At 43.5% G+C, this 24,858-nt stretch overlaps 1 protein-coding gene across 1 annotated transcript; it reads left to right on the top strand.

Moving 5' to 3' along the window:
- WDR86 (WD repeat domain 86) lies at nucleotides 1-22,430 on the top strand. The gene is made up of 7 exons (XM_065628356.1): nucleotides 1-87; nucleotides 506-806; nucleotides 3,600-3,741; nucleotides 5,235-5,667; nucleotides 15,086-15,221; nucleotides 19,991-20,094; nucleotides 22,014-22,430. Exons 2-7 carry the CDS (start codon nucleotides 644-646, stop codon nucleotides 22,230-22,232), a joined length of 1,197 nt encoding a protein of 398 aa, XP_065484428.1. The 5' UTR covers nucleotides 1-87; nucleotides 506-643; the 3' UTR covers nucleotides 22,233-22,430.
- Nucleotides 22,431-24,858: the final 2,428 nt, after the last annotated feature.

Below are 24,858 nucleotides of genomic sequence, written 5' to 3'. Positions count from 1 at the left end.
CCGGCGCTGGCTCCGGGAGGTTCCCCCTTTTCCCCGTGGGGTGAGTTCGCGATCGTCCCGCCGGAGAGAAGCCCCGCGTCCGGGGCGGTGAGTAAATGCCGAGGGCGGAGATGCCGGGGGGCCGTGTGGGAGAGTGGCGGGGAGGGCCGGGGCCGCTGAGGTGATCCCGAGGGGGCCGCCTGAGGCCGGGGCTTCCCTGGCTCGGAGGCGCCGGCTCTTCAGCGTGTGCCTCGGAATCGCTTTGAGAAGCCGCGGCGTTGCCGGCAGGCTCGGGGCTCCAGGTAGCGGCACCGCTGGGTCCGCTCCGAGGGGCTGGATGTCCCGCTCTGCCCATGGAGAAGGCGCATCAGAGTCGTCGAAGGGGCATCTTCCACGGTAGGGCTTGGGTTCCTGTGGAGAAGGAGGAGCTCAAAGGCTCCGGCACACCCTGACTGAGAAAGTGATGCATCCCTGGAAGAGATTAAATGATTTAACGTGTCCTCCTCTTCCCCTTGTCCCTGTGCAGGAGCCTGGACCACCCTGCTGATTTTTCGGCGTTGAGGTAATGGCTGAAGCTGGTCGGTTGGTGATGGCTGGAGGCCCGGAGCAGCGTCTGGGGGTTGCGCAGCACCTGTGATCGCGACCCGCAGCCTCTGCCTTCGGGATGGGGAACGGTGGCTCTGCTGTGAAGGTCTGCACGGATCACCAAGGAGGCATCAACTGGCTGAGCCTGAGCCCCGACGGGCAGCGCCTGCTGACGGGCAGCGAGGACGGCACTGCCCGGCTCTGGAGCACTGCCGACAGCCAGTGCCATGGCCACTTCCAAGGTACGACAGCTTCTTTTCCCCTAGTTCTTGAGCCTAAGGCATGGCACAGGCCACACATTGTGTTCATGTCTTTCAGTCCCTGCAGCTTGCCGGGCAGGCAAAATCTTTGCTTGTTTTGTTTTGTGGTTTTTTGAGTATTTGTTACGGTAATGTTAAGCAGAAGGTGTTTCAACCCACAACAGGTGGGTTCTGAATGCATGGATCTCTTTATCTCAGGGTGTGGAATATAGCAGTTGTTTAACTTAGTCTCTTTCTGGAAGCTGTCTGTTTTACACTCTGATGAAATACTGACTTTTTGTTACCATCTCTCGCTCCCTTTTTCTTTTTTCCTGTTAATCATCTCATTTTCCAGACAATCTCTCTTTAGATCCTCTTGACCCAGAATTCTGGAAAGAAACCTTACTAAGCAGGCAATTTTTTCTCCCACATTTGACACACACAAATCCTAATTGCTGGGCTTTTTAATTTTAAATTGATTTTGCATTTTAAACAGAAATTATTATCCTTAGACTAGCATCTCGATAATGAAAAAGAAAAGGAAAAGTACAGTCATGCAGGAGTCAGATGTGGATTCAAGATGTTTGTGTTCTCACTCACTCATGTTCTTTTTTCAATACAGAACAAAAAAAGCTCTTAAATTTGGAATTTCTAATCCTTTCTTCTTCCAATGAAGAAATCACATTGCTGTGATTTTTTGTGGTTGGTTGATTGCTTTCTTGCTTGTTTTTAACTATGGTTTATTGTCTTTTTCCCCCCACATCCTGCCACGGTTCTAACTCCTGGAAAACTCCCTGCTTTAGGCTTAGAAATCCCTTTAAACCATGAATTAACTTTTAACTAGGAAGAGAACTATATTGGATAATACTCAGAATCTGGCCTATGCGCTGCTGGTGTTTGGGATAAATCCTAAAGAAGGTTGTCTGGATGGTTTGCGAACTGTCCGTTGAATCAGATAACCGTGTGTATTTTATATTTATGCACGCACACAGTTGTTCTATAAATTTGTATGGTACAAGCTAGAATTACTGATAAACCTGTGTCTATAACACAGTGTCAAACTTCCACCATAGCATAACCAACAGATTCTGTGGTGGCTGCTTTGGACCAGACCAGCACCAGACCTTGTCTGCCGCAGGGGGTTTTGGCATCCTTTGTATTACCAATGGTTAAAATGTGACTGGCAGACTTTGGTGCAGTAACCGAGATCCTTTTTTGATCTTCTTGCATTAGGATTACATGATGCTGTGAGAAAAATCCTGGTGATTGAAACCTGCCCCATTTAAGGTGCTTTGCAAAAATGTGTGGATTGGTGTAGTTTTGCTTATAGCCCTGGTGATCTGTTTAATTCTTGTCATCTGGTGAATTTGCTTAAGAGGAAACAAGATGCGTGTTTGTAATGTGAATTCTGGCTCACTTTTGAACTACAGGAGTTGTAGTAAAATCTGTTTTTTTGCAGTCAGTGAAACAAAGTGTTTTACTGGGCAGTCTGCTTTCTCTGAGTTTTTTTACCATCTCTTTATTCTACAAAATGTTTCTGGTTTTCTAATATCTTTGTCCGTCCATCTGTCTCTCTTTAATCACATTTGTCCTTCCTGTATTTTTTTCTTTTCTCCTCAAAGAATAGTGTTATTTAAATCACAGTAGGACCCACCAGCTTCAACCGAAGTCTGGGGCTCTCTGTGACAGTTACTTAAGAGGAAACAGTTCTGATCTTGAAAGCTTACAGTCTAAATAATGAAAACAGAAGGGTGCAAGATACTATCCCAACGATGAGATAGGTGACTGCAATTTCACGCGACAGATCATGGTACTAAGCTGGGACTTGAATCCCAAGATGATTTTTAAATGCAGTGCATTTAATGATACAAATAGGAAAAGACGCATCTTGCTAAGCAACAACAAAAGCTTAAAGTTGTAATATTGAATCCTCTTCGCTAGCATTACTCTGTTTTTCAGCATGAAATTTTTAGAGTAGTGGTTTTGTCTGTTTTAATTGTAACTATAGAATCCCAAAATGCTCTGAATACTGTATAAATATTCTTCCTTCCTTCCTTCCTTCCTTCCTTCCTTCCTTCCTTCCTTCCTTCCTTCCTTCCTTCCTTCCTTCCTTCCTTCCTTCCTTCCTTTCTTCTTCCTTTCTTCTTCCTTTCTTCTTCCTTTCTTCTTCCGAAAGGTATACTGATATTTTGAAAATTGTGGGTTTTATTAATGTTATTAATCATAAAGGGGAAAATATTGGCTGACTTTTTACCAGATAAGTTTGTTTGTTTGTGTTTCATTCTGCTTGGACAATGAAAGTGAACTTGCTGGTAGGTCTCCTTTTTTCATAGTTTCATGCTTTAATTTAGGGCTGTTTGTGTCCTGATAATCAAAGGGCTGGGTTGAAATGCAGCTTTTTATTCCTGACCTCAGAAGAAAGAAGCAAAAGCATTTCTATATTAAAAAATAAGCCATTTTTTTACTGGTTTTAAACTTCGGTAGTCTGAGGTTTTTTTATACTGATGTTAATTTAGCTCATTATGTTTTTATAATACTGTTTGATCTACCTGATTGGTGGAACTGTACTTTTCTACTCTTTCAAAAAATCCATATATCAATGAAGCAGGCTTTTCTGCTGTTAATTAAAAATGTTGTGTTTTATATGTATCCTTAAATGTGAAGAACATGGGTGGTGCATTTAAAACTAGAGTCCATTTGTTTATTATATTTTTCTTTTAGCTAAGGTGAAGAGCTGGACTAGTCCGTCCTGCCTGTGTGCGCAGAGATTGAATGTATTTCTCTTGCTGTTCCTAGGACATGAAAGCTACATCACCTTTTGCCACTTGGAAAATGAGGCTGCCTTCACGTGTAGCGCAGATCACACCATTCGAAAGTGGGATGTGGTGACAGGTCAGTGCGTGGCCATTTACCGAGGACACACATCAATTGTTAACAGGTTGGTTCCATGGAGTTCTTCCCTTGTGTTCCTGTAATCTGTTATCCCATCTACTGTCAATTTTCCTGTAATTCTCCATTACTACACTAATAAAAGGGGTTGTGTAAACCTTTGAGTTCATGCTACACGTGTTCTGTGCTGTAATGATTAGTTTTCCTAGCAACAGTGCTGACGCATCCATAGACAGCAGATAGGAGAGAAATGAAAGGCCCACAGCAGGGGAATTGAATCTAGGGCTAGGAATGAAATTCCAGAAGAAATTGTTCAATTGATAACAGATGCTTCTGATAAATAGATTTTAAAACATCACGTCAAGCCTTTGTGTCAGTAAGAGGGACAAAGTCAGGGGTTTTCTGGAATTACTATTCTTTTTTGTGCAAATGAAGTTTAATATTAAACTGATTGTGCCTGACTTATTGGCCTGTCAATTTAAAGTACCTCTTAATAGTTGGACTGGATTTAATTAATGACAAATAGAGCAGTCAAAGATTGGTGTTCTTCTCTTAATTTTTTTTGGGGAGTGGGTGTTTTTTTTCCTTTTGAAACTCAAAACAAATACGATGTGTGGCTGGATTCTGTAAATAGTTAGGAAGGCTGGCTCGGTCTGTATTTTGGCACTGGCCTGATTTTTGCTTGAATCAGCAAATGGGAAATCTGTTCCCTGTTCATATGACTTTGTTGCCAGTTTGAAAGGTTCCAGAGGACCAAACTCAGCTGACAAAGAAGACAGGTTATGGTGTTCCCTATCTCTGGTTCGGAAATACAAACTGTAGAAGATTTTTCTGTTGTTATATGTTTGTGCAGCTACTACTTACTCATTATTTTGGAAGCCTAGTAGGTTGAATTCTTGAGCTGTAATCTCTGATTCATTCTTCAGTTATGTAATAAGTGGGGTGCTCTTGCTCTCCCTTTTTTTGAGATCCTGGGCTAAGTGAAATTCAGTGTATGTTTTTTTTCCTGCACTCTCTCTATTTGATGATGGAAAAATGATTATCTTCGCACACTATCAGTTACAGTTCTGGTTCCTGGAATGGTTTTTTTTTTGTTATTTTAATTCCAAGCTATTTTCACAGGTCGGTTTATAAAGAATTATTTGTAAAGAAATACTAGTAAATAATTATCAAAGAGTTCTTTTTAAAAAAGAACCAACAAACTCTTAGTTAGCATATGTAACTTACGAAAAGTACATAATACTGCTGCTGGAAAAGATTTTAGAAAAACATAAATGCCCAAAGTTAAAGTGGTGTAATGCTAAAATGTCTGCATCAATGTACCTGAGTAAGAGGTGTCAAAAGTAGAAATAGGGAAGTGTTTGGTGTTTAAAAAATAAAAGAAAAGAATTCATTATGTGTATTAAACAGGGATGCTGAATTTGGGTTATATTTGTTGTGTTCATGCTGCCATTTCTAACTTCAGTGGTATTGATACTGTGACAAAAAAGGCTGTGTAAAAAACCCAATACTATTCATCCCTGCAAACCTTATTTTCTGCAGGATCCTGGTTGCCAAGGACTATCTCTTTAGTGGCTCCTATGACAGGACAGCCCGCTGTTGGAGTGTGGACAAGGAGAAACAAATCCAGGAATTCCGGGGCCATCGGAACTGTGTCCTGACTCTAGCTCACTATTCCTCCAGGGATGTTCTTGAAGAAGAGGAGGAGGAAGAGGAGGAGGAGGAGAAAGTGAGCAGAGACCTCCTGGTGACAGGTAGCACCGACTGCACTGTGAAGGTCTGGTGGGTGTCCAGTGGGCGCTGTTACCAGACTCTGTTGGGACACACTGGGGCTGTTTTATGCCTTATACTTGACGCACCAAACAGGGAGCTGTTCTCTGGCAGCACGGATTACACCATTCGAACATGGAATATTGTCACTGGTGAACAGCTGAAAGTGTTCAAAGAGCATCAAGGATCAGTAATTTGCCTAGAGGTAAGAATGGAAGCTTCTTCAAGAGCCATTTGAAGGGGGCATCCATATCCTGTCTTTTCATTCCTAAAGAAGCTCTTCTGAGACAGGTTATAAATGGTGAACTTAAATGTTCATGTAATAACAAAATAATAGTGCTCTGTGGTCTTGAGACAAATCCCCTTTCCCTAAAACACTTTCCGGTATCCTCTCGGCTTCTAGCGGCTGTCCTGGTCTAACCTCTAGCTCAGTATTTGTTTAAATCCTTCTAGCTCTTGAAACTCATGAGCAGGTTTGCTGGGAGGACTGTTCATCTCAGTAGGATTGTGTACACAGGATCACCAGACTTTGAAGAGCAATAACCTGAGCTGTGGTAGTGCAAGGAAACAGACGCAGGGGCAGATGAGATGGAAAGGGCAAGAAAATTCAGAGTAAACTTGGTACCTTCCAAAAACCCTAACCCAAAGTTGCGGGCAAAAGATAATAGGAAAGCATAAAGCAGAAAGAAATCTTGCTTTAAAAACCACGCGGACATAATTCAAGAAAAGAAGGGGAGAAAGAGATGGCCAAGATGGGCAAGGAGAGTGGAAAAGAAGTAGAGCACGGGGGAGAGAAATCAGGAAATGGTGAAGGAGAGGGGGAAAAAATTAATGTGACCTTTAAAACTATACTGTTTTTCTGTTTGCAGTGTTTTTCTGGTGAATGCTGCCAGGTTTGTCAATGTTGCAGAGGAGAGCAGGAGGTTAGGCAGATGGAGAACAGGAACTGTCGCACAGGCACTTGTCCTGTACACTCCGTTATACACCAGAAAATGATATGTTTAAAGAAGGTGTATGATGGTCTGTAACTTAGTTTCAGGTCAGCAAACCTTCAATTTTTTTAAATGTCTGATGGAAGTTAATGACGACAGTTTTTCTCACTACTCTCCTCGTTTGTGTTTGTTTTCCATAAGTGCTTTTCTTTTGCAGAGGCTACAGTACATATTTTTAATAGATGTATAATAAATGTTGCCTTCGTTTTAAAGGAAATAGTCACAGCTGCCACCAGCAGACTAAAAACCTGGTAGTACTGAAGGAATTCTGTTTTCCCTCAGTTTTAGAAAGGAAAAAATACCACAAAAATCACGTTACCCTGGAGTAATGTTTGTCTTGCTTGGGTAAATTCTCAGTGTTAAAGCTTGTTTTTATGATACTGTGGTAATGTATTTTGAGGATGCTCGAGTAAATCTTTTGCTGTTCTTAGTGTCACGCTATGTTTTGTTGTTTAATTGTAACCCTTCTCCAAGGCACGGATTGACAACAACAGAACTTGCTTTAATTTAATTGGGCTCCTGCTAAAATTGTTACACAAAACTGGCTTGACCCTCTCCCAGAAGCCTGGGAAATTCAATTACGCTCTCTGAATGCTCAAGAATGAGCAATCCTTCTCCGCTTGTGAGCACAGAGTTAAACAATGGTTTTAAACAAACAGAACTTCTCGTAGGGGAGAGGAAAAGCAAAACCAACACATCTACTTGGAAAACCTGAACAATTCAAAGTACACAAGGCTATTGCTGCCAAGACTCTGTTGGCAACAGTCCTGGCCAAATCTCCTTGTAGCTGTGAGTAACTGGTACCCCTCACTTCTCTCATCACCACTTGATGTTTGAGGCTGGAAGAGTCCAGCTGAGGTACACGCTGCCCCCAGAGAGAGCATTTTGTTTTTAGGCTTCTAAAACTTAGCCCAGCTTAAGCAGTCACTGTACTACTGAATAGCTTTAGGCTGTCGATCTTTCCTAATTCCTCCCTCTCCCTTACTGGGTTCAACACTGGCCCTTCTGTTCTACTTGGCTGCCTCTCAGCGCAGCCCACATGGTATTTTCATTCTTTCAGAAAGGGGTCAATCACCAGAATCCATACAAAGATGTTACAACAGAAGGAAAACTTCCTGAATAGAGGTGTTTAAATTTTAAATTTTTTGTTTTCTTCTCAAAAAGCTCTTGGAGCCTTTTTTGCCTAGGGCTTCTTAGTGACAGTGTTGCAATCTGTGGCAGTGAGTTGGGATAGTATTTTTCAAACTGTGGGTCAGGAAGGACTTGGAGGTATTTGAGAGTTGCTCACAGTAGCCAGCAGACAGTTTTAATTGTTGACAGTAGTTCATTTTCTTCGGGGCAGAAGTGAGCTGCTAATTAAACTGGATTTTCACTCTCCTGTCCTGGAGGAGCTGAGTTGGTACCAGCAATTAAAGGTGGTTACCTGTTCTCTGGATGGTATAATGCTTTTGTGGAGAGAATAAAGGGAAAAAAAATAAAGACTTCATTTTATTTATTCAAATAAAGGTCCCTAAGGGAGAGTGACCTTTCAAAGCCTGAGAAATGCTCAGTGTGATCTCTCAGCCTGGACACAGATCAGGAAAAATTTGGATATTGAGACCATATTTTCCCCAACTTTAAAAAGTACTGTTTTTAACGGGAATGCCTCAGGATGTTCTAAACTGCCGCAAATTAGGTCTGGACTGTTCCAGTCGTCTCCCATTACTTTCCAGTAAATACCAATAGTGTCGCTGTAGCAGTGAATGGAAATTCCTGGAGCGTCTTGGGGGAGCCTCTCCATAAAACATACCCATGTTTTCCACCGTGCTTCCTGAAGTGCTGGCGTGTGAAGGGCAGAGGAGTGATGCCACAGACATGTTTAGATTTTGCATGTTCCTCTGCTGCTCTTAAGATCCTGTAGGTGCTGTTGCCAGCCAGCCTGAGTTAGAGGAGCCTGAAGGAACTCTGATGGCAGAACAGAAAGTGTTGGGTTTAGCTTTCCGTTTTCCCCCATCCTTGGTGGTCCTGGATAGTGGAGGGAAGAGTGTGAGATGTTCAGATATTCCTCAGGTTTGTCCTGCTGCCTTGAGGTCAGCCTGAAGATAATTTACCAGCTGAACTGATTGCGTGTGGTCAAAGCAGCTCGTAGCAGAACAGCTTTGACAATAGTTGCAGGTACCAGCTTGTACTAATGCCACTTTTCTCTTCCGCTATCTGAATTAGACTTGACAGAAGTTTTGCCAGGAGACTTTCTACCTGCAGTGGGAATCGTGTGCACACTGGGTGCTTTGGTGGCCTCGACTACTTCACTTTCATAGTCAGGCAAGGTAACCGGCAGCGGAGCAGCCAGAATTCTTCACTCTCTGCCTCCCGCAGTGCATTGATAGCTTGGCAGGGAAGGGACAGCAGCTGCTTCGAGTGCTCCCTCTTCATGTAAGAGCTAGTGATGAGATTTTATAGGAAGCGATGGGAAAAAGTGAGGGTGGGCTGAGCGTAATCACACAGCTCATGCTAGTTCTTCCACTTAAAAATTTCAGGCCTGGCTAAAGACCAGGATTTGCAATTAATAATCAAACATGCATTTTCATTAATGTGGCTGCCTGCAATAGGCTTAATAACCCTGACAAATATTTACTTGTGTATGTTTTTCTAAATGTCTCCAAACTAGCTTTGCAAACTATTCACAAGGAATGCTTTGTCCTTTGCTGATTGTTCTTTCTCTGAGTATTTATCAGAATTGTGCTGCCAAAAGCTGGCAGAGAGAACTGATTCAGCTTGGAATTTAGCTTGGATCCTATAGCAAACATTCTTGCAAGAAAAATCCTTTCTTGCAAAAGGAGTTTTAAATGAACATGAGTGGGCAAGGGCTTGCGTCTGGTTTTCCTGCAAGAGATCCTTTGTTGAGACCATTCCCTTTAGTTGCCTTTTAAAGCCGACTGGCAGAGAAGAATGCTTTGAACAAAGCCATTGCCTGAACTTTGTTTATATGCTTAACTGTTGTGATCACAGGGACAGATTTTTTTTTTTCTTGTCACACCAATTAAAGTAAATGCACATATTTTTTGTAATTTGTGTTTGTATTTGTTGCATAATTCATCAGAGGATAAAGAAGTGAATTAGAGGAATATGAATGTGTACAACACCTGTCGGAAAGAAACATGTTTCTAGCACTGTTACTTTGCACTGCAGTAAAGAAGTAAAAAATGTTCTCAGCCAGACCAGAGAGCTTATTCTAGATGGATTCTAAGGAAAAAAGCGAAAGAAAAAAAAAAACAAAACAACAAAAAAACCCCAATTTCTTGCCCATAGGGAGTTTGTTAGCTTGTTAAAATGAATGTGGTTTGAATGGGATCCTGAAAGTCTAACTCGGCCGGAGGCCTGCATAGTTATAACTTGGGATTGGTCCAAGTTGGTGACTTTTAACTGGGACGTGGCTGTGAACAGCAGACACAGCTGGCAGACTGGGACTACTGACCCAGTGTGAAGAATAAGCTGGTACTGGGACACGTGGTTGCTGACGTGAACTCATTGTGAGGTTCCTGGGAGCCCATCTGAGTGCAGTGACCTTCAGAAAGTGGATGTGTCCAAGTCTGTTTGGAGAGCCAATTGCCTCTCCTTGGATGAGGGTTAAATTGTTTCTTATAGCAAAGGTTCATTGAGAGAGGGAAGTCCATCCCTGTTAGGATTGACATGCCTGCTGAACAGCTCTTTTGCAGTTATTTTTGGCATTCAGACAGATAGAAATTGTCTTAAGCTGCTGCATATGTGCAGTTCAGCCAAGCTTGTGTAGCAATAGGTCTGTGAGTGTTTTAAGAGACCAACCCTAGATGTGACCGTTTGGGTTTTTTATATTCAAACTGTGGTGTGTCTAGGGGCTACAACCAAGGTCAGGGTTGCATAAAACTGGCATTTTTTAGTATTGAAACCTGTTACTACTTCAGCATTTACAACCTGTATTTTGCTACTGCTGTAACTTTGCTGCTCACAAGTCTGACTGAACTTTTTCATGGAATGGTATTAATACATCTCCAGAACTTTGGCCTGAGGATTAAGACAAATTTGTTCTGTTCATGTGTCTCAGTGTTCCATCTGCTTCAAAGTAAAGTCCCTCAGAGTAATGAGCAAAATTAACAGTCCAGTATTGCAGCTATCAATGCAGTGATTTTTTTGCTGTCTGGCTGAGGCTTTAGAATTGAGCATCTGACTGTCAGCAGGTTTTTTTAATTCTTTTGAAGCTACTTGGTTTTGAAATGTCCACTCAGCTCATTGGTATCTGAGCTGCAGATCTGTTCTGTGTCGTCTGCTCTGCTACAGGTGGCCTTGCCTTGCTGTTCATCGTCAGGAGCTTTGTTGGGCAGTTAGCCAAAGTGAGCCAAGTGCTGAAAAGCCAGCCAAGGAAAATACAGCTTTGAAAATATCGCCGCTTCTCCAGACAGTTGCAGATTAGAATATGTAACTAGTTCTACTGATCATTTTTAAACCAAGAGTTGACAGACTTGGGTATATCTGGAAAAATCTGTTGAGTGAAATTTTATGTTTTTCCTTCTAAATCATAAGAAAATTAAATTCTTTTGTAAGAATAGGACTGGGACCTAGGGAGTTGGGTAAAGGTTTAGAGCCTTTGTGCTAGAAAGGCCCAGGATTTATGGACCTGAGGACCTGGCCCGCAAGTATTTGCTGAAAATGGCTGTGTGTGGATGCCCATACACAAAAATGGGTGCCAGTCTTGGCAGTGCGGAGGCTTAGCTCCTGACAAAGCGGCGGCATGGTCTTGCATTTTGGTGAAGAAGCCAGTAGACTGTCTAGCTCCTGAGAGGGAGAGCCAGCAGAACGTGACCTAACTGGAAATCACAGAATCATAGAATAGTTTGGGTTGGAAGGGACCTCCAAAGCTCATCCAGTCCAACTCCCCTGCCATGAGCAGGGACATCTTCACCCAGCTCAGGTTGCTCAGAGCCCCGTCCAGCCTGGTCTGGGATGTCTCCAGGGATGGGGCATCCACCACCTCTCTGGGCAACCTGGGCCAGTGTCTCACCACCCTCAGTGTAAAAAATTTCTTCCTCATGTCCAGCCCGAATCTCCCTCTTCTAATTTAAAATCATCAGTGCTTTACGCGCCCGGCTAGAAGTTGGCAGGGGAACTGTGTTACAGTTCTTGGTCTATTTAGATAGTTTTCAATACAGTTATGACTTAAGGAAAAGGATGACAGGAGCCAAGGACCTGTGCTGCTGGCTGACCCTGGACCTGCGCAGCTTCCACAGCAGCGGTGACTTGTGCCCAGGCAGCATGAGGGCATTTGCACAGCGTGTCCAGCCTTGGTGGGTTAGAGCTGAGGCTGCGTTGGGGGAGAGCCACCCCTTTTGAATGCAACCTCCGAAAGAAGACTTAGAGTAAAAATACTGATTTGATGTGGGTCAGATTGGATTGGTGCCTCTGTCTTGCACTTCTCAGACAGAATCGCATCTGGGTTTCATACGCTCTCGTGACCAGTTTCAGGGATACTGTATGCTGTTGCCTGTCACAAGTGCCCTGAAGCATGTAATGCTTCATGTGCCGTGTAGAAAGGGACGTTTGCAGCCTGGATGAGCCTCCCAAGTCAGGGCTGCACCGTGAGATTTAGGCAGTCAAAAGTTAGGATGCTGTAAATTTCAAGTCTGTTCTTGGATGGACTTCAGTTGCATTATATCACGGTTCCCTATCTATAAAGTAGGGAAAGTATTTATTTTCTATTACACAGAGCATAAGGGCCTGCTTATAAGGTGCTTTGCATAGGGGAGCAGTATGTGATGATTATTATTATTTTGGTTAAATATAGATATCTGAAGCATTGTAGCTTAGGCTGGAGTTGTAAACTAGACCTATCTGTAGTCAAGTGAAGGAGTCATCTCACCAGAATTCATACAGATGGCTACAAGTAGGAAGATTGTCCTTGTCAGAGGGCAGAAATAGTGGGTTTTAAGGAGTGATCTGTTTCAGACATCTGCTTCAGGATGAGATGAGTTGTGCCCCAGACTGCGGTGACTACAAAGAGACTTAGCTGTGGATATCTGCATCCATTTAGATGAGATGATGCCTGCATCGTATCACTGAAAGTAGATCTGATTTGCAGCTTCAACCTGAGCTGATAGCTCTTGATGGCTTTCTGCACTAATAGCTATTTCGTGCTCTATGTTTTAAAAATACCAAGAAAAGGAGAAGCTGGGTGGCAGTCAGAGCCTGTGTTGGGTTTTGCTGCTGGCTGTGCTGCAGGCTTACTCTGTGGCACCCAGTAGATTGTTTAACCTTTTAGTATTTCTGTTTCCATGCAAGGCTGAGAGTCCTTTGCTCCTGTGCTCACCTGCTTAAACTGGTGAGGGGGAGGAAGGTGCGTAAAAGTGTGTTGTGCAGCAGCTGGGGTAGCACAGAGGCTTTGAATTTAATGAAGATGGTTGGTGTACCGTCCATCTCACCAGATCTCTGACTGGGCATCGGGACCTTTTACGGCTCTTAGGATCCTGGTGCTGTGAATTACCTGAGTAAGCCCACGTCATTTAACAAGTTTTTATGTCGAGCAACTCAGCAAATCTAGGCAAGTTGCAGCTTTTCTGTTTCACCTCGGCATTTATACACCCACTTAAATGTAGAAATGAAGGAGCATAACGTAATGTGCCATTAAGGCAGAGTGGCATTTACCTGCAGGAGCTTATAACTTGGTGTTTTCCCCTGTTCAGATGCTACTAGCAAGATGTCTGAAAAAGAAATGCAATGACTTGGCCAAGAACAATGCAGCAGGATCTCAACTCAGAGCAACCTCTTTCATTGAGCTGGTGCAATGTGACAATGGACATTAAGCCTGGAAGTTGAAAGTCAGGTTATCATCCTCAGGCTAACTCTATAGATCTTAGTTTTTGTTACTGCTGCTGGTCATTCCTTCTCATTCCTCACTGAGATCTAGTTCTAATGCCATTGCTAAACCAGCTTGAAATAGGATGTGGCATTTCAAAGTACTGCTGGCTTCTAACAGTGGTAGGTGTTTTACAAGCTCCTGATGTTTAGCTATAATATGAAAATGATCCCATGGGCCAAGTTCTGCTGGTAGGAAGTGTGGCAGGAACCGCGGCCCGTGATCGTTGTGGTCTGCCTGCGTGCATGTCTTCCGTGGGTTAGCACAGTCCCATCACTGTGGGGCTTTGTACCTTAAAATACCTTTTGTTTCATGTTCTTGTAACACGGCGCAAATGTTCTTTTGCACAAGGCTCACACATGATGCCTTTTGGGAATGGAGGTGGAGATGGGAGGGCGTGAAAAACATTTCAGCCTTACAGAGTGTGCAAAGCGTGGAGGCCAAGTGTTCATAATAATCTAAGGTGATGGAAGAACCAGACCTTTGAAAGTGACCTAAGAGCAAAACCCTTGTCAAGTTGATTTGTCATTTGTTCTGCAGTTGGTTCACATGTGAGGAGTGTAAGGGGTTAGTGCTCTGCTGGTCAGTGGAGCCTTCTGACCTGTGTGCATAGGGAGAAAATGGTATTATTAGTCCTTATTCAAATTCTTCTTCTTTGAGGGGGGGTCAGTGTTCTCCCTTGTGTCTCTCCGTCCTTTTGATGCAGAGATTGCTGCAAGTCCATGAGATTTCCCTCGCGGAACAGCCTGTGGGTTGCTCTGGGAGCCTGTGCTGGCCGGCTGCCTTGGGGACCCTGCAGGCAGCTGGGGGGTCCTTGGAGGGGCACACGATCAGAGCCGTGCCTAACGATGGCTGTCACAACCTTTAGTTTGTTTTCATTAGATGGATGTAGAATGCAAGATTTATCTCTGCCCTGTGAGCTGCCATCATTTGGGTAGATTGTTACTGTGTACCAGCTAGTTTCAGTCTTGCGAAGGTCAGTTGTTTTCTCTCTGCCTGAGTTTCCCACCTGCAGTCCTTCCTTTTGTCCTTCTCTGTCATGTCTGTGTGGAATAAAAACCAATCTCCACCCTGGTGAGTTCACACAGTGTGCAGGATAACTGCTCTATTCTTCTTTGGGATTTATAGGCAGGGGTGCTCTGAACAGACAGCAGAAGACAATCTGATCGAAGATGTTTAGAAACCTGTGTAAGGATAGTTAATTATTTAATCATTTCATAAGATACAAAACAGTTTCAAGGAAGAGTTAGCATTTCCAAATATTGACCTTGTGCAGAGCGATCATGTTAAACCCTAGTTTATGTTGTGTAGGAATTTATTTTTAATTTACTTTTTTTTGTTACTCAAAATCGTTCTGAAATTTTTGTTGTAATTAAAACTTACAGTCTGATAAGAGTTCTTGTCAAGTATGCTTTGCAGAAACTACACCACAGGGGATTTTTGGGGGGCTATATTAAGATAACTAATTATGGAAGTAGGGTTAGCGTTGTTAAGCTCACTGAAATCCTGCATGTGTGCACCAGCAGACTAAGCTTTTCATCTTCTGAAATGTGGGAGCTGTTTTTAAGGCCCAGAAGTCAATGTGAGATGCGATCTTGAAGACCGCAAAGTTGGTTTTGCGCACCATCCCTCTGTTCCAAGGTGTAGTTGTTGCTCTTTGTAACTGTTGAGTTGGAAACCGTGACTCTGTATGAGTCACTTCAGTGCAGTTCTCTCCCAGACGTGCCTGAGAGGCAATTGCTGATGTTTCTTTTTTCTCTTCCCTTCAGCTAGTGAATCGGCACTTGTATTCAGGAAGCGCGGACAGGACAGTGAAATGCTGGTTAGTAGACACTGGGGAGCGAATCCAAACGTACAAGGCTCACAAACACAGCGTTAGCACTTTGAAATACCACGCCGGGATCTGTAAGTTGCCTTTCCTATGTTCAGCAATCCCTTGTCTCCTTTTCCATGTATGTCTCTGATCGAAGATTGTTAATAGAGAATACCGTGATTTTGAAGGCTTGCAAAATCGTCACTTTTTTTGACTCCAGCACATTTATGCTCAGCAGCAAACTTCGCTGCTCCGCGTGGGAAGCTTAGATCTTCCCTCCATTTTCCACCTCCCTCCGCTGGCAAATGAAGAAGCAGTCGCTTTATTTGTGTTACCGAGGGAAGTGGCTTAAATCCCGAGCTGTCTGTGGGTTATTTGTGTAACCGTGGTTTAACCCCACTGGTCTGATGGCTGTCACTGCTGTGCGCCTGGGGACAGCAAGCGCTGCTGCTGGATCTGCAGCCCTGTGCCTGCCCCTGCTACTGTCCTAAACCAGAGTCGCGTCTCAGATGCTCTCTCCTCCTTTGTAACAGTTGGGCTTCCCGTTCAGGCTCTGACCGTCGCCCAGGCGCATTTGCCACATAGTTCTTTGCCCTTTATCTGTTCTCTTTCATGTATTTCTTCCCCAAAACACCTTTCTGCAGCAGCCAAGCATTGCTTGCCTTACTAACGCTTGGGACTCGGTTCCCCTGCTTTCGCTACTCCTGTTCACGTGGTATCTTTACTTAGCTGTCTGTTGTTGACATAAAAGTATATTCTGACCATGAACTGCCCTCTTTAAATCCCTCTCTGGGCTGGGTTTCCCTTTGCACATCATCCATCCATTTCTGGGTTTGGCTTACGAGACTGCGCCTCTGTTTTTATCATCCTGAACCTCTCTCTTTGTCATCCTGATCTTATTCTGACACTGATGTTAAACCTGTTGTGCCTTCATTTGCTTCCCAAACAAGTTCTTCCCTCCTTCGGGGTAACCGGGATGGCAATGCCCATCTGAAGCTAATCTAGAAATTCGCAACACTTTTCCGATTTCATTTTCTGTACTTCGGCTATGAAACCAACGTGTAACATCAAATGAATGTTGTTATTTGGGTCCTTGATACATCTTTTGGCAGATCATCAGTATGACGGTGATAAAACACTGACAAATGCAAGACGGTGGCACATTAGGCCAGAGTCGCACCTGCACAGACAAGTTCCAGTTTAGTGGCAGTTCTCTAGCACCGTCCTTGACCGACCACATTTATAACCCAGTAACTGAATTGATTTCTTAATTATGTTTGGAAGCTTAACATGTAACCGAGGTAGATTTTGATTTTAATCAGGAAGCCATTTTTTAGTCTTCCTTTCAGCATTAGACCTGTGGCACTACTTTTCTCAATTAAAATAATTAATCATAACTTACAGTTAATTTCAGTTCTCCTCACCCATATTGCAGAATTACCCCACTCTCCCCTACCTGCAGGTTATAATTTCTGCTGATTGCAGTTTTTGCAGTTGGCTGGAAGAAGGGGATGGAAGGGGAAAGGGTCTGAGCTTATGCTGCACCCTGAAGTTATTATTGCTCAAAGACGCAGGCAGGTAGGGCAGGGGAAATGAACCAGGAATTGTAATCCAGGATAAACACTGGCAAACAAAACACTGTTGTGTTTTTCTTTTTCCTGTGTGTTTTTTCCCCTTTTTAATTATAAAGATACAAAACACTGAATTCATCAAGACTAGCCAAAGGGAGAATAACCGTGCTGAGCTGTTGTTGCCTGATGCCATGAGGAATCTTCATATCTGGGTGGGACATGGGGAGGCTGTCTCCTTCATTAATGACACCTCCAGAGCTGCATTTTTCCAGTATTTATCCTGCTTTTCATATAACCAGTGTAGACTTGACTAGACTGTCTAAAACCATCATAAAGTTAGTTTAGGCTCAAACAAAAGTTTCATTATCTGGTGCCACCCCCATCAGCTCTGCAGCTTTCTCTCTCTTCCCCTCCCATCCCAGCATCCTGTCCCTGCCATCCACATACATTATTTTTCCATAGAACTCTTTTTTTCTTAACATACAGGCAATATTGCTGCATTTAGTCAGACCTGTGAAGAACACCCTGATAGCGTGATGGAAGCGTTCACAGAGTTATTTAAGATCTCATTTTAAATCAAATGCAAAAATACTAAAAGTGTCAAACTGGGAGAATTGAATTATTCCACTTGAAGGGTAGAAAAAAATGTCATGAAAAAATATTAGGGACTTGTTTGAATAGAATTTAGATGCATTTTAATTATTGAAAGAGGAAATTTCCACTTAAAAATTAATTTATATGCTATGCTTGCATTTTTGTAATACATTGATGACTTGTTTACAGAGTATCTGATGGTTTTTGTTTCAATTAGAACTACAAAGAGATGTTCACTGGATAGCAAGAGCTCGAGCTAGTGTAGTTTAAAATTCTAGCTGTTCACCTGGGACAGGTCAGCAATGTGTGTCCATTCTTTATCTTTCAAAAAATGTGGACAAAATACTTCAATATAAATGACGTTTATTATGGTTTGTGTCACATTTGCAGCAGCCCAAGAACATGGAAAGTATTTCAGCTGAGAAATGGTGGCTTTCGGTTAGATCTTAATTCTGTTGCTTGCTCTCTGCTTAGTACCCAAAGGCTCGTCCCAAAGAATTTATAGTCTAAGTAAGAAAATACAGTAGAAGAATGAGAGGAACAATATATGTGTATTTCCAAAATGGCTTTATAGTGTGCAGGGAGTCCAGACAGATCTGAGAACTAAGCTTTAAATCATCAGAATGTGTTTCTAGTGGCTTTCCTCAGTCTACTTGTTTAATTAATAGCATGGGGAATATTAAAGCTGGTTCTCAATATAATTTACTTAATGATATTATGTTGGTTATTCCTCTCCTACAGTATGTGCACAGTCATTTAAAATTTAATGCCGTTTATATTTTTTCATGTTGCAAAAACTCCAAGGGAACGTTTAAAAACTGCTCTCTCTCCCAAGGGTCTATGAATTTTAACTAAAAAATAAAAACGAATTGTTTCATTTTTTGTTGTTGTTTGTTTGTTTCACAGGTGGTATATGTTAGCATATATTTAAGTGCTAAATCTAGGTCAGATCAACAGCTCTCCTTTGAAACTCAGAGGTGCAAAGAGACTTCCTAAATCTAGAGTGGCAGTTCAAAAGACATAAAAGATGTCTGTCAAAAGCAAAATCCTGACAGCAGTAGCTGAAGTAAACTGACAGCTGCATAGTGAAAACAGCTCTTAATTGGTTCCTGAGCTCTGCATGTATGTAATAGTATTAAGTGATTTCCATTCACTGGAAAAAAATCGGCATCTTGTTCCCTGCTTTACACCGCTGTTACTCACTTGCAGAATGGGACATGCTGCTTTTTCGGGATTGCATTGGCAATTGAATTTATAGTGACCCATATGAGGTGACATTGATTTTTCCACATCCAGATGTTTCTCGAAGGGGTACCCAGGACGTACCCAGCCTCCTGCTGTGCCGTTTGAAGCTGGAAAGCTGATGGCAGTAGGTGGCCTCCTCTCTTGTCTCTTGTTGTAGTCCTGAATTCACTGCCATGGTAATTTCTTCACCTCTAGGAACCCTGTGCCTGACTTCTCCCAAAATATAAGGTATCTTGTCTCCAGGCACTTCAGTTTTGTAAAAATCTTTTTGTGGTAGTGGCTTTTGCAAAGGCAGGGAACCGTGAATATATCGCTTTTTGCAGTTCTGAAATATTTCTCTCTGGATAAGCTCGGGGAGTTTGGGTTAAGTGAAGGAAAATGAGTTTTTACAAAGCCAGTTTGTAACTCTTAAAGGACACAAACGTGCTCCTTTTTGGGCATATTGCTAAGTGTAAAATCTAAATATTCAACACTGCCTTGCGGATTCTGGATGCAGAAGTTCTTGGGATCTGACGTGAAGATCCCAACATATTGAGAAATTATTCTTCGAACACGTTAAGACACCCTCAACAAACCTGATGAACAGCCCAAATCTCACCCCTCCCCATCTCCCTTGTAGCACATGTACAATATAGCACACAGAATACAGGAGTTACAGCCAAACCCCCTCGGTAGTTCAGTTCCACACTGAAATGGAGATTACAGCCTTGGCCTTGAATCACTTACCGGCTCTGCTGTATGCAGAGATCCTAAGCTACAGGATTTAGCCGAAGAAATCTGCCGCTCTGAAAGAATTTGTAAAGCTTCTCTGTAAAGCTGCTTACCCGTGCCGCTCACCTCTGAGGACACAAGATTCAACGGTGGTATTTCAAGAGAGATGGCCCTACCTACTGCTAGTAAGCTTTTGTTGAAAATGGGGGAAAAAACCACGGTATGTTTAAATGAAGCTAAGGCCGAATTCATGTCGTTAGGGTGAGAGAGGGTAATGCTGTTATTGTGGTTTGCAGCTTGATGCAGCAGCAGAAGTGATGAAGACACTGTAATACTGACTGGAAACCTGGAAATATCTGTGGTAAAACAAATGGAAGGCTTAGTGGAAATCCTTAAAACCAGACCTGAGATAAATTGCCCGCTTAGAGTTATTGAGGCATGTTCAGGCAGGGAAATCTGTGTGGAAGAGTAGAGCAGAAATAGGTATTTGAGTGCGTGTGGAGTGAAATGCCCATTTATGTAGGAATTTGAGGCTTAAGGCAGTTCAGTGTTTTGAAAAATACAAATGAAAACAAGTGTGCTGGGGTCAGTGAAATGAAAAGCGTCTGAACTTGCTATAACTGAGAAGAGAATCAAGCCTAAAAATGATACATCATGCTCCTTGGTGAACTAGTTTTAGGTACGTTTCTGAACTCGCATGATCTGCTCACGTCTGGCCGTGTCGTGTGGTTGCGTTGCAGTGTTCACGGGAAGCGGCGATGCCTGTGCAAGAGCTTTCAACTCCAAGAGCGGTGTCCTACAGAAGATCTTCCGAGGACACAAGTTCATCATCAACTGCATCCAGGTCAGGAAGGGCTTTCTTTGCTGGGGTTTCGCGCTTCCGATCGCTCCCTCGTTTGCGTGGGGGGACTTGGTGTGGCTGGCGGTTCTGTGTGTCTTGGATTGGATGTTGTTCTAGGGTAAGACTAAATGTGGCAGACTTGAATATTCCTTATGTAATTTTAGAAAATCTCAATTAGGATAAGTGAAACCACAGAACGAGTCCCCAGAGCCAGGTCCGTGCCTGTGATTAGAAGATTTTTAGGTCAGGTTAGACGAGCAACCAGGAGAAACGAGGCGGATGTACCTGGTCCTGTGTAGGCACAGGGAATGGGCGCCGGCCTCACGGGACCCCTTGCGTTACAGGACATTGACAAGTGTTTGTGAGTTTCTGCCTTATCCAAGCAGAATTATCCCCCCGACCGCCCTGGGGATGGTCCAGAAACTGCTTACCATCCTTTCTGATCTTGGTGAAGAGCTAGTGGTGATATAAACATTTATATAAAATATTTCCATTGGGATCTCTTTTTCTGAAGGTATAATGATGACAAAGCAGCTCAGTATTGATGTCTGACCCACACCCTACCAGACAAACAGAAGTCTCTGCCGCTGGAGTAAAAATTTTCTAAAAGTTAGATAAGTCCCGAAAAGCTGTTTCCATATTGTCTAGGCCTGAGTGATAGTGGTGTGTAAAAGTTAAAAGGGGAGGAATTGGTAATCCTCTGCAGCAATGCGAAGACCAGTATCATGCAAGGAATCCCGGGGGGAAAGTTTTTGAATCCTTGGATGCTTTGTGCATTTGAGAATCCACATCTCCCTGCATCAGTATCTCAGTCAGAGCTGCGTGCAGGATGAGGATTTTGATTAAGAATGTGAGACACTGTCAGTATTTCTGGCAGGCTGAAAGTCAAAAGATAAAAAGAGAGGAGGTGAAATTCCTTTTGGAGTTGATCCCAAGCATATAGGGTTGCAAATATGGTTGTCTTTGTATTTTTCTGAATTAGCAAGTGGCTAGTTGGTCTTAAATTGGGTATTGAGCAATTGGTTGTGTAGCAGATGGATGGATTTGGGTGATAACTGATATAATCACTCTATGCAGCCCTAGATATTGACAAGATCAAAGCTTGGCTTTGTATTTTTTTTTCCGTGTAATTTCAAGTGTTAACAGGGCAAAAAATCCTGGGAAGAGAGAGGACTGAGAAGTGGTGACCTTAATAAGATCATAAATATACGGAGGAGTGATGAGGGGGCTGACGTGAGCCGGGCTGCCGGCAGGATGCTTGCTGTCACCGCTCCCCTCCGGAGACCGCGAGTGCCCGCGGTGAACAGACCGATGCAGGGAGGGGTAGATGATCGAGACCGAGGGCTGAGTGAGGACAGTTGGAAACATTTACCAAACTGCAGCAAAATGTTTCATTAAGGAAATGAAACTGCAGGGGGGAATCAAGGTTAAGTTCCTGTAGGTTTGGAAGAACAGCAAATTTTGAAGGAGGAATTGTACTTAACAGCTTCCTGCAGAGGAAGGAGGGAAGTGAGAAGGAAAACATTCCTGAACCCCCCCCACTGCCCCCTGACGCTGATTGTGGTGCCTCCTTAAACTTCATCTTCAGAACTACTGCTCTGAAACCAGCACAGAAATTCCCAGACTACAGCCCATCCTGACACTGAGTTTAGCTCCTCATTGCGTTTCTGGTGGGTTTAGGTTATAAATAGCTCTCGCTGTTTATATTTTATGGCTCTGTGAAGCGGCTGAGAAATGAGTCCTGACTTGGTAATGTCTCATCCCGCTTCAGCAGCTTTCCTGATAATTTATACCGGCTCTTGCGATGAGCCGTCAGGCCATAAGCGTTAGGCTCAAGCTGTGTTTGCTCTGATTTTTGACAGTTAGGTTGTGCCAATTCCGAGCTGTACAGTTTGGTATTAAACGTGACCCTGTTGTTCCAGATCCACAACGAGCTGCTCTACACAGCTTCCCACGATGGCACGCTGAGGATTTGGGACATCCGGGGAATATGCAAGAGAAACAAGCGGCGTTTGAAGAAGGAGAGGTCTGCCCAGGGCAGGAGCTCTCAGAAGGGAAGCCTGTCTCGTCTCTTCAACAATAAAGTCGGCTGCATGGTACAGCAAGAAAACGGGGAACACGAGGCTGTTGAACTAATGTGACTCTCCAGAAGAGACTTTCCCTCAGTGACCAAAGCTGAACCTTTTGTTTTCTGCACCACTGTGTCCATGTAAACCAGAACCTGGAAAGGGCCGGGAAGCGGCTTTGCTTGAACCTCTCGTTTCGGAGCAGGGATTCGCTGTGACTGTTGGATGGACTCACGCCAGACGCTGTCGCTGCTGAGGGCTCAGCTGGGCCGCGCTGGGGTCAGCGGGGGCTGCGGTGCGGTGCAGGTGATGTGCCTGGGGGGGTGGGTAATTAAGAACTTACAACTGCTTGTTTTCAGTTCCCACTGGCACAGAGGTGTTGCACACGGCTGCCGGTGTAGTATCTAATGAGAAATGATTTCTCCTGTTCCTGCTGCCCCCTCAGATGCCCTCGTTCAGCCGAATGCAGAAATGAGGGGGTGCTCTGCAGTACGAGTGTGAATTCAATTTTCGGAGCTGACCTTCAGGTCAGCTAATTATACCAAGTAATGGAGGATGGCACGGCATGGCAGCAGGAGTTCAAAGCAGACCGGACACTTCTCTGAGAAGCTGGGAGTAGTAGGACAGCAATTAATTCTTTTTTTTAACAAAACATAAGCTAGAGAACAAGCTGAACCTCAGACCTTTTGTGCCAAGGTCAGCTGTTTGCTGAGGTGTAGCAGTTCTTCTCCCAGCAACCTAATGGGTTCTTTTTTTTTTTTACCTGTTATGATCTCACACCTCAGCAAAGGAAGCACCAGAGGAGAGAAGAGGAAGATTTATTGGGTGCTTTAGATCTGTTCTGATTCCTCCTGCCGAGGTTTGCCGGGTTGTTAGCAGCGTTGGATAAGCAGTCACACTCGAGAGAGGTTCTCCCAGTCTTTTTCCAGGTTCATCCCTCTCCGATAACCACTGAGCCATGAATAAACAAGGGTTCTTATATTTTTCTATTTGCAGATATAACTCTTTGTAGAACCAGTACTAAAATATCTAAGCACATGTTTTTATTTTTATGGCTTTATTTATTCTGTACTACAGCAAGATAAAAATGCTGTAATCCTTTTTTAGAATGGACTAATAAACTTGTGGCATCTACAGACAACTACCTGTCTAGTTTTGATTTTCTTCTCATTTAGAGGGGATTTGGCCAGCTAGATGCACAGTGGTTAAGAACGGCTAGAATATGGGGGGAAAAAATAAACATGGTGTGCAACGCAACCAATTATATTTGTATTTCATGTATAAGGTCAATGTGAAGTTGGAGGCCTTTAGTAGCGATGGACAGTTGCACAGATGGCCTGGGCTGTACTTTTTGTTTAAAACATCACACACAGCGTGTTAGACATGAGCTTATCCAGCCGTACAGCAGCTGCCCGTGGACTCAGCAAATGAGTGGAATAGACACAGATCTTGTAAAGAGTGGAATCGACTCATTAACACTTCTGCCTGTTGCTAAACAGATCACAGTGTCTTCAAATACATTCTCAAAATTAACCGAAAATTTTCAGCCAATGCTTCCTGCCCTGCTGATCACTTAAAACTCTACACACAGTTACTGAGGGACAGCACCGGCCAAATGATGTCATTGAAGAATGGCTTCTCTGACAAGCACTGTGTGTTACGATGCTCATTTTAAGTTCTCCAAGGACAAGTGTTCACTTCTTACGTTGTCTCTGCCGGTTTGCTGTGCAAGACCCCTCAAAGAGAAAACTGCCAGGAGAGACCCCGCTGCCCTCGTGCCTACAGGTCTGGGAGCCCCTCTGGCTGAAGGAATAAATTTGTACTTTCCTACCTATTCTTCAAACTGCATGCATCACGTTGTATGTTTTTCCCATTTTGAATTGTTTCGTATGTTTTAGTTTTGCTCTGCATTAGTCTAGTGGTTCCTCAGTGCTCCCCTGCAGAGAACTGGGATATTACAGTTGCTGGGGCTGTTGTTTTTTTCCTCGTAAGCTCTTATTACTGCCTTTAGAAATGCTTCAGCCTTCTGGGAGGAGATACAAAACTACTCAATTTTTATAGCATGTCTTGATGCACAAGCATGAAATACAAATAATTCCTTAACTGTGTAATCACTGCCTGCTTTTGCTGTCCTCAGCTAATGTAGCCAAGAAAAAAAAATCCATTAAGTCCCTCAGGCCCAAGCTCTGCTTCCTCCACATTTGCCTAAACAGAACTTCAAGCCCCCATTTCCCCACTGATAATGCTGGATACGAATAAACTGTCACCGCGCAGAAGGTTCATTTTCCAGCAGCTGCTGTTAGGCCCGGCTCTAAGCGGAGATCAGTGCTGGTTTCCCACTCAGCTCTGGCACCACGCTTGGAACAGACAGGGCATGAGCTCCCTCTGCCGCAAGACTGAACTGCGGAACACAAATAAACAGTTTTTAAGAAAAGCTGACAAGCAGAGGATCCTCTGTTCCCAGTGGGAAGGAGTGCTCACAGAGCAGAAAATGGGATGTTATAAACCACACTAAAATACCCCCAAATATTTCCCCAGAATGCTGAGGCTGGGTGCAACTACTGAGACAGTTCCTGAGCCAAGTTTCGTTCCAAGAGCTGACCGAAGAAAATTTTGTGTTCCCCATGAAATCCAGCACTCTGCAGCCCCACACCTGCACGAGATTCAGTTGCTGCTTGTGGAAGCTGATTCTGGAGTTATA

This window comes from Caloenas nicobarica, chromosome 2 (assembly GCF_036013445.1).
Source record: "Caloenas nicobarica isolate bCalNic1 chromosome 2, bCalNic1.hap1, whole genome shotgun sequence".
Lineage (NCBI taxonomy): Eukaryota > Metazoa > Chordata > Aves > Columbiformes > Columbidae > Caloenas > Caloenas nicobarica.
Note: the sequence above shows the minus strand (reverse complement) of the source record. Positions and strands in the feature narration are given on the sequence as shown.

Coding starts and splice junctions, on each gene's coding strand:
- WDR86 (XM_065628356.1), top strand. CDS start 644: ATGGGGAACGGTGGCTCTGCTGTGAAGGTCTGCACGGATCACCAAGGA. Junction 3,742..5,234: donor CACACATCAATTGTTAACAG/GTTGGTTCCATG, acceptor TATTTTCTGCAG/GATCCTGGTTGCCAAGGACT. Junction 5,668..15,085: donor GATCAGTAATTTGCCTAGAG/GTAAGAATGGAA, acceptor TCTTCCCTTCAG/CTAGTGAATCGGCACTTGTA.